The sequence below is a fragment of the Lasioglossum baleicum genome, chromosome 9 (genome assembly GCF_051020765.1).
Source record: "Lasioglossum baleicum chromosome 9, iyLasBale1, whole genome shotgun sequence".
In the NCBI taxonomy this organism is placed as follows: Eukaryota; Metazoa; Arthropoda; class Insecta; order Hymenoptera; family Halictidae; genus Lasioglossum; species Lasioglossum baleicum.
In genome coordinates, this window is record NC_134937.1 from 8,908,018 (window position 1) to 8,916,665 (window position 8,648).

The 8,648-nt window shown below is 40.7% G+C and overlaps 3 protein-coding genes across 16 annotated transcripts in view; 2 read left to right on the forward strand and 1 right to left on the reverse strand.

The window, feature by feature from the left end:
• The window catches only part of Ae2 (anion exchange protein Ae2), a 63,625-nt gene extending 57,768 nt beyond the window's left edge, over window positions 1–5,857 (forward strand). For 7 of the 13 annotated variants that reach the window (XM_076430694.1, XM_076430697.1, XM_076430703.1 and 4 more), the window contains one exon: window positions 929–5,857. In XM_076430694.1, the coding sequence (XP_076286809.1) occupies window positions 929–1,592 (664 nt within the window). In that variant the 3' untranslated portion in view covers window positions 1,593–5,857. The remainder of the gene's footprint in view (window positions 1–928) is intronic. The other 6 variants (XM_076430698.1, XM_076430702.1, XM_076430701.1 and 3 more) reach the window with 1 other exon arrangement.
• A 64-nt stretch (window positions 5,858–5,921) lies between these two features.
• On the forward strand, window positions 5,922–8,164 carry Mos (proto-oncogene serine/threonine-protein kinase mos). 2 transcript variants are annotated; one of them, XM_076430862.1, is made up of 4 exons: window positions 5,922–6,064; window positions 6,131–6,318; window positions 7,100–7,482; window positions 7,555–8,164. In XM_076430862.1, exons 1-4 carry the CDS (start codon window positions 5,991–5,993, stop codon window positions 7,855–7,857), a joined length of 948 nt encoding a protein of 315 aa, XP_076286977.1. In that variant the 5' UTR covers window positions 5,922–5,990; the 3' UTR covers window positions 7,858–8,164. The 2 variants fall into 2 exon arrangements, with proteins under 2 accessions (XP_076286977.1, XP_076286976.1); XM_076430861.1 differs by having other exon boundaries at window positions 7,100–8,164.
• LOC143212272 (U6 snRNA-associated Sm-like protein LSm5) lies at window positions 7,878–8,556 on the reverse strand. Its single transcript, XM_076430889.1, has 3 exons — window positions 8,420–8,556; window positions 8,136–8,332; window positions 7,878–8,006 (listed from the first exon to the last, which is right to left on the reverse strand). Exons 1-3 carry the CDS (start codon window positions 8,463–8,465, stop codon window positions 7,974–7,976), a joined length of 276 nt encoding a protein of 91 aa, XP_076287004.1. The 5' UTR covers window positions 8,466–8,556; the 3' UTR covers window positions 7,878–7,973.
• Between the last annotated feature and the right edge of the window lie 92 nt (window positions 8,557–8,648).

Here is an 8,648-nt window from a genome sequence, read left to right on the forward strand (position 1 = left end):
CGCGCTTCGGCTAGGAAATTTCCGTATCGAATGTATTATAGTGAACCACGCGTATATAAAGTTTGCTTGAAGTAAAATCGACTGGGTGTGTCGAGACGCGAGAAAAAATTGTTTTGGAAAAACGTTATCTAGGGAAAACGGGCGACCTAGAGAGCCGATTGGTTCTGTTTCAACTATTTCAATGCGAGCGTTCGCGCGTACTCGAAGTCGAACAGGGGATGAGTCGAGCATGCTCGAATAGATGGAGCATCTTCGAGGCTGATGGAATAATGGTGAGAACGAAAGTGGTAACTTCTGTAACGCCTACGACTGGTGCATTTACGAATAGATCCGATTGTTGATATTCTAGAAGGAGATAGCAAGTTAAGGAGGTAGACTCGTTTTTCCAGGATTGCAAGGGTGCGGGATGTACCTTCCCCTTTCTCGATTATGCAAAAATAGGGCTTTTCAGTAGTCAAAAGCGCTAGATAAAAGATCAATCTAGGCCGCAATCCTATTTTTACGGTTATGAGGCGTGATTTGCATTATTCGGCAGCACGTAGCTGTCGCAGCTTTATTATTATTATTACAGCGTGACAAGAAATAACGGAGTTAAACATTTCTTATTATAATTCTTAATTGCTCTAGCTTCCCAAAAAAGTTCGAATGGTATAGTCCAATTGTAAAAAAGATTATCGGCTTTTTAAGAGTGTCCGAATATTTGTGGGAGTCACTGTATGTAACTTTAGTTACATGCGCAGCTTTTTGCTGCCGAATAATGCAAATTGTAGATTGATCTTTAATGTAGCACTTTTTACTACTGAGAAACCCCATCTTTGCAGTATCCAGAAATGAGAAGGCGCATATCCCGCACCCTTGCAATCCTGGAAAAACGAGTCTACCCTCTCGAGTAAGATAATAACGGGTGTTCCACGTTGGATTGTTCCAGGCTAATCATCGACAAGAAGGAGAGGAAGCTGCGCAAGGGTAACGGTTACCACATGGACATAGTTGTGGTGTGCTTGATGAACGTCGGTTGTGGGTTGATGGGCGCGCCGTGGTGCTGTGCGGCGTCGGTCCGTTCACTGACGCACGTGTCCGCGGTGACGGTGATGTCGCGGACCCACGCTCCTGGTGACAAACCGCACGTCGTCGAGGTCAAGGAGCAGAGGGTCAGCGCTCTGCTGGTCGCCATATTGATCGGCGTGAGCGTGCTGATGGCGCCGTTGCTGCGACGCGTACCAATGTCCGTCCTACTCGGTGTGTTTCTCTACATGGGCATATCGTCGACGAACGGTGTCCAGCTGTTCGATCGCGTCAAGCTGTTCTTCATGCCGGTGAAGCACCACGGTACCGCGAACTATGTTCGTCGTGTGCAGACCTACAAGATGCACATCTTCACCCTGATACAAATTCTGTGCCTGACCGTGCTGTGGATCGTGAAGAGCACCAGGGCGGCACTGGCTCTCCCATTCTTCCTGATCCTGATGATACCGCTCAGGGCTCAGATGAGCCACTTTTTCACCGCCGCCGAGCTTAGGGCACTCGACAGCAAAGGCTCCGATCACGAGGAAGAGCCAGACTTTTACGAGGAAGCTCCGTTACCTGGTTAGATAGTGCCTTATTCGACTTGCTCCAAACATACCTCTACTACCCCTCGTCTTTCTCGTCCCGTTTTCCACTTTCTTCTTCTCCCTTTAACTCCTTCGAGTTTTTTCGCGCGATGGCCCCACGTCCGGCTTCTTCAATTCTTCGATCACCCCGTAATCGTTGTATCCTTTTCGAAATTTCCCCATTGCCCTACGGAGGAGCGCCGCCAGCTCGTCGAGTAGACAGAGTCTATTTTCGTGGGAGAACCGACACGTAGAACGATCAATCGAGAACGAGAGCGTGTAGATAAGGGGGTAGGTAAACAGGGATTGCCTGGCAAAGAGCTGTTGGTTAACTCGTTGAATTCGTAAAGATTATTTTCTACTATGAAACTTGTACATAATCGATACACACCGTGTAATGGTGAAACAGCGGAGTCTCTTTTTACGTGTATCTTGGATGTGTATGGGTACTCTCGGGACACGGAAGTTGCCAGACACCTTGTCCAGTTATATTGATCGAATATAAAGTATCAAAACGTTGTCCACGAGAAGGAAAAGGTGTGCGTTAGATTATAATAAATTCATTATTTTTGCTAGAATATTTGAAATTACGTATGTATGTATATCGTATACAAGTGTATAATATATTCTGTAAAAACGTCACGTTTTTCCAGTATCGAGCGAACGCACCATCGTGCACAAAAATTACGACCGCGGGTAATCATCGAATAGCGAGAGGGAAAACAGTGTAAATGAAAATTACAAATTTACGCGCGTGTTTGCAGAGATTGCAATGAAACGCGAATTCGTTTCTAGACCAGATACGTGAAAACGCGTAGAATCTACTTGGATGAAAACAGTCGTAGCTTTTCATCCGCTGCGTCCGCGACAACAAAAGAAATCATTGTTCGGTTCGGTTCTCGTCGGCGTCGGCGTTAAGAGGAGGGGTAGATTCATTTCTAGAATTGCAAGGATGCGGTATGCGCCTTCTCATTTCTCGATAATGCAAACATGAGGTTTTTCAGTGGACTTTTACGAACACTACTGTCCAAATGAAAGAAGCACCCAGTATAATAATAAGATATGATGACAAACAATATCTTTATGTAGAAATTGTACTGTACAATGATTGATTTATTGCATTTAAAGCATTGGATAATCAGCAATAACACATATCCCAGAACGATTCAATTAAAAAACAGCGGAATCCATTCTCAAAGCTTACTGTGCTCTTATTTGATTTTTTACGCTTTTCTATTAAAATATGGCCGGGTGCATCTTTCTTTTGCACAGTAGTGTTCGTAATTTTCATATTCGGCAGCGTGTAGCTGTCGCAACTTTATGAAAATAGCAACATGCGCAGCTGTATGCTTCCGAATAATGCGAATTACGCCTGGTAAACGTAAAAATAGGACTTCTGCGAGATTTTTCTGCTTTTGAGTACTGAAACCCCCAACTTTGCATGATCGAGAAATGGAAAGACGCATCCCGCATCCTTGCAATCCTGGAAAAAAACGAACCAACCCGTTAATTTTCTTGACGCGGAAGAGCGTGCAACTCCAAGCATGTGGAGTACCTATACGCTATCTGATATATCGTTAATGGAAGTTTGCGATACGTTTCACCCTTGTCGAAGTCGGTAGGGAGAAAGGGAGGGGGTGCCTCGCGCCTCCTCCGAGTGCCTCTAAAGCGCGGTGACGAACGACGCGTTGCTCAGGAAAATTGGTCTGCGCGAACGGCACGGGATTAGGGGAGTGCCAAATCGCGGATGATTAAACAATGGTGCTGGTCCGTCCACGTGGTCCTCGCGTGGTCGAATGATAACGAAAATGAATCTTTTTACAGAGAGATGTCCGGGTAGCGATTTCTCGTTAGTTGTTCCAATGTCGGTCGACAGTGAGGAATATTTGGAATTTATTTGGGACCGTGGCACACTCGTTAGCACCGCGTGCAAACGATTACAATCATTTTAGCAATATATATATATCCGTTGACTAAGATCTAAAGACGTCATCGTTGCTTTTCCTAGATAGAGAGATCGGTCGTTTCTTCCAAACGATTTCAAACTTGATACTTATACCTAACCGTTGCGTTTAATCGATGAATCGCGAGGCTGTTTGGAAGAGAGATAATTTTTGGTACAAACACCGATACAAGTCGTTCTCTCGTAAGCGTATAGCCACTAAGGGTGCAGTTATAGTGGAGCGGCGAGCATCGATGATAGCGGCGCGGTGAAAACAAACCAATATTCGTGACAACATTTCGACACATACTAAAGAAAAAGACGATAACTTTTTTAATATTATACTAATTTGAACTTTCTTCGGAAGCTAGAGCAATTAGTTTACTACAGGATGTGAAAAGAAATTTTTTTAAAAATTGCATTTGGTCGGAATTGTAGAGAAAATACTAAAAGTTGCATTCTACAACTTTTTTATGCGGGCCTATATTGAAAATTTAAAAAATACGTTTCGTAGATCTGTGTCAATTAAATCACTGTGAAAGTTTCATAGAAATCGGTTGATGCGGGGAAAAACGACGGGCATTGAAAGATGTTAGAATCCTTAGAATTACTGTTAGAATTACTGAAAATCGTGAAAAACTGCAATTCTCACCATCTTTAAACGTTTGTAGATCATTACAACGTCGACCGATTTTCATGAAATTTTCAGAATACGTTTAAATGATACAGATCTACGAAACGTGTTTTCTAAATTTTCCATATAAGCCCACATAAAAAAGTTAGAGAACACAACTTTTAGTATTTCCTCTGCAATTCCGGCAACTTGCAGTTTTTTCCCAAAATTTTTACCACGTTGCGTAGCAAACCAATTATTCTAACATCTCCAAAAATTTCAAATCGTATATTCCAATATTTAAAAAGTTATGGTCTTTTTAAGAGTGTCCGAATATTAGTGGGAGTCACTGTATATGTATTTTCATTGTTTTTCTTTTTTTTTCGCCGCACAAGCTCATCTTGCTGCTCCACTGTAATTGCATGCTTAGCCACCGACAGCTCGACTCGCTTTTCGTTTTTATCGACGCTACACTGCACGAATTACAAATTACAATATACGATATCGTATCGGATCATCGGATACGTATGCATACGGTACACGTTGCGGCAAAACAAAAATCTATTCAGAGACGTACCTGACGATATACATTGCACCCGGAGAAAAGAAGCTTAACGATTCCAAAATATTGTCTGAATTACCTCCGAGTAGCCGAGTTCCCGGGGCGACTTTCGAATTCGCGCTCGAATTCACGCTCGAACTCACGCTCGAAGGACGTCCGACACGAATCGATCGTGTACTTATTTAATGAGAAAAGAAAGTAGAATATAAGCAAACTTAGATAGCGACGACCGAATAACCGCGCACCTAACATATTATTCAGATCCTAGACATCTCCCTCCCACGTGTACTTTAATTTCAGCGTAAGAAATGATCAGTATTGGTAGACGCATTGCCTCGGTAACTATTAATTTTACGATAGACGTTAGTTTTTTCGAGTGTAAAGTTTCGACACTTTTTAAAGAGACCAAGCTGTAATATTAATATTAAATAATAGATACATATATATATATATATGCTGTGTGTGCGCGTACACACACACGCATGTACATCCTATACATACGTCGAGATATATACGTGCAACAAAGAAAGAACAACTAAAACTAAAAAAAGATGAATATTTTGAGCGTGAAATAGTTTCAAAGAGAAAAGACATTCTATTTTAATTCGTTGGAAGATATTTTACTAATACTTGTCGAGAGATCTAAAAAGTACCTTGTTGAACGATAAACGAATTCTAATCTTACCCTAACAATACTGTATTCCCGTGAAAATCGATCTATCGTGTCCCATTACTTACTACTACTATTCATTTAATTACACGAGAACATCAATTTCGAATCGAAGAACACTGTGCTATGTAATTGTGATAGAGATCCAGAATCGCTGTAAGAAATACTGGCAGTACTTACGAGCATACATACGTAGTATTAGCGTCCATTGTTTAACACGGAATTTCATCAGATACGATTATGTCTAGTACATTAACATGTTATTATATGCATACTGCAGATATTATCTATATTGAGAGATTATTGAAATAAGTATCGATTGTTATGAGTTCATTTAAAAAGAAAACGTGTAAATAATCTAGTTATCGTACAGTATTACAGAGTAATAATTAGCTAATAGTCTCCTGGTACACGGTACTATGCCTTGTATTAGAACACTGAGAAATAAAAACATTTCAATGGCCCTCTACCTCGAAAGTTTTTCAACGTCGTCGCATAGTTTCAAAAGTTGTTTGTTTACCTTTATCCTACCGTTTACATCTCGCACGTTTGACGGCGACGTTACCGATCAAAGAGAAACCGGTCAAACGTGACGTTCCCGTATCGGCAAAATGGCCTCACCTCAAAGACTAGCCAGCAAGTTGTGCATTGTATCGCCACGTGCATTGAAAACTGTGGAAATAAGGTAATGTTGTGCATATTCAAAGCTTGATCTCGATCGTGTAAAACCATTTCACCCGTGTCGTTCTAGACAATTCCTAAGCCCGAAAACGCCAGTTAAAAATTGCCCACGAATCGTCGAAAATAGCAATCGATTGTCTCCTTTTAATCTCGACACCCCTAACAGAAGAAGGATACTGGAGGATGGTTTTCCGAGAAAACATGCTACGGTGCTTGGTAGCGGGGCGTTCGGCACTGTATACAAAGCTTCCTACAAAGGTAAAATATATACGGACGATTCGAATTGAAAATTTTCGAACACTCTTAAAAAGACTATAACGTTTTTAATATCGCAACGCGTGACTTGGATTTTTTTGAGAAGTTAGAACAATTAGTTTACTACGTGACGTAGACAAGAAATTTTGAATAAATTGCAATTGGTTGGCATTACAAATAGATGCGGATTTTTATGCGAAGTAAAAATTGTCTGCAGATATTTCATCAATTGCAAAAAATTGGAACTAAATTGAATGGTATCTTCTAACAATTTTGAATTTCATCTACTCAAAATACTAAAAGTTGTGGTTTACAACTTCTTCATCTGGGCATATATTGAAAATTTTTAAAATACACTTTGTAGATCTGTCTGAAAAATCTCCTGAACATAGGTCAATGTTGCAATAAGCTACAAACGTTTGAAGATGGTAAAAATTTCAGTTTCCACGATTTTCAGCCTATGTAATAAATCTAAGGATTCTTGCGTTTGATTTGGATGAAACTTTTGCCGTACATATAATTGACATAGATCTACAAAATGTATTATTTAAATTTTCAATACAGGCCCACATAAAAAAGTTGCAAACAACAACGTTCAGTATTTTCTTCGTAATTCCGACGAATTGCAATTTTTCAAAATTTCTTCCTCGCGTCATGTGGTAAACGAATTGTTCTACCTTCTCAAAAAAGATCCAAGTCGCATGGTGCAATATTAGAAAAATTTGTCTGCAATATTAAACATTGCAAAGAGACCCTAGTGACTCGTACACGAAATGTTCGATAGGTGATCAGGTAGCAGCTAAAGTAATGCGAACTGGAAGGTGTACAGATGCATTGAATTCCGAGAAGCACGCTTCCTTCTTGAAACATTCGAATATAGTGAAAATCCTGATGATAGAGCAAGGTGCTTCTCTATCTTTGATAACAATGGAATTGTGTGGTACTACATTGCAAGATCGTTTGGACGAGGACAAGCTGAACAAAAATGAAAGAGTCTCCATACTGAAGGATGTCACGTATGCGCTGCAATTCTGTCACAACGCCGGTATCGTGCACGCGGACGTGAAGCCCAAGAATATTCTAATGTCTATAGATGGTCTGCCGAAACTCACCGATTTCGGCAGTTCTGTATCGATAAGGGACACGAACAGATCCCTTGAATTTCACGTACGTTTACCGAGCTCAACGTTCATCATTTCCTCCCTTTTTCTTGTTTTACTGGAAACGATCTTTCCTCAGGGTACTCCAGGTTACACAGCACCGGAGGTCTTGAATGGGTACAAGCCAACGCCTGCTGCGGACATTTACTCTCTTGGTATTGTGGCGTGGCAAATGTTGTCTAGGAAAATACCATTTGCAGGGCTACATAGCCACACGATCATTTACTTATCCGCTATAGGGAATCGTCCGAACGACACCTACATCGACGACGAATTTAAAGGTGTTTATAATAGTTTATATATAAAGATGTGGTCGCAACGCGTCAAGGACAGACCGACCACTGCCAGAGTCATAGAAGAAATCGATGCAATGATGTTATGAATATTTCTTCCACTTGATGGTTTTGAGAGTAGAAGTACCTTAAATCTTTTATTGTACGTACGATCAACTTAATGTTTATATTTTTATTATACAAAATATAACGACAGAATATTGGTTCACGTATCAGGCATTTCTCCCCCAGGTACAAGCTGAAACAAACATACGAGATGCAAATGTACGAATTGTAAAATATAATAGTAATAATCCCGTCGAAAATTCTTTAGTTTATTAGCAAAATAGAGTGAAACGAACGAAGAAATCTTGTAATGACTACTAACCATCGTGATATGGCTACCGTTGAGCAAAATCTGATCGAGCTTCGTCACTCTCCGTCCTTCGGGGGTTGCTTCGCTTTCCGTCACGTCCTCCAGAAGCATATTTACAAAATCGTCGAAACCCAATAAAGTGCCGACGATTTCCTTGTCATTTTTCATAATAATATGTATCCGAGAACCGATGCACTTGTCAACCAATTCTACGAATTAACAAAATGAATCAGGGTTACAGTAGAATTCGAGCGAAGTGAGGTTAGAAACTTTGTCGGCAGAATGTAATCGCTTACCTAAAGGCAATAAAGTCGACGGATTTGTACTGACAGAACTCGTCATAGTCGCAAAATAGTACCAAGCTGCGGAATAACTTAAAAGAAAAATTTCACAGCAATGAAACTTTGTTTCACCGCTTTCATCGAGAAAAGGCGGGAATGTCACCGGCACAGCATTCGTTGGAGTGGAGTACGATGTTATGTATGTATTCTTCTTACACCGTTACACTGAGTTACACCAAGTTAC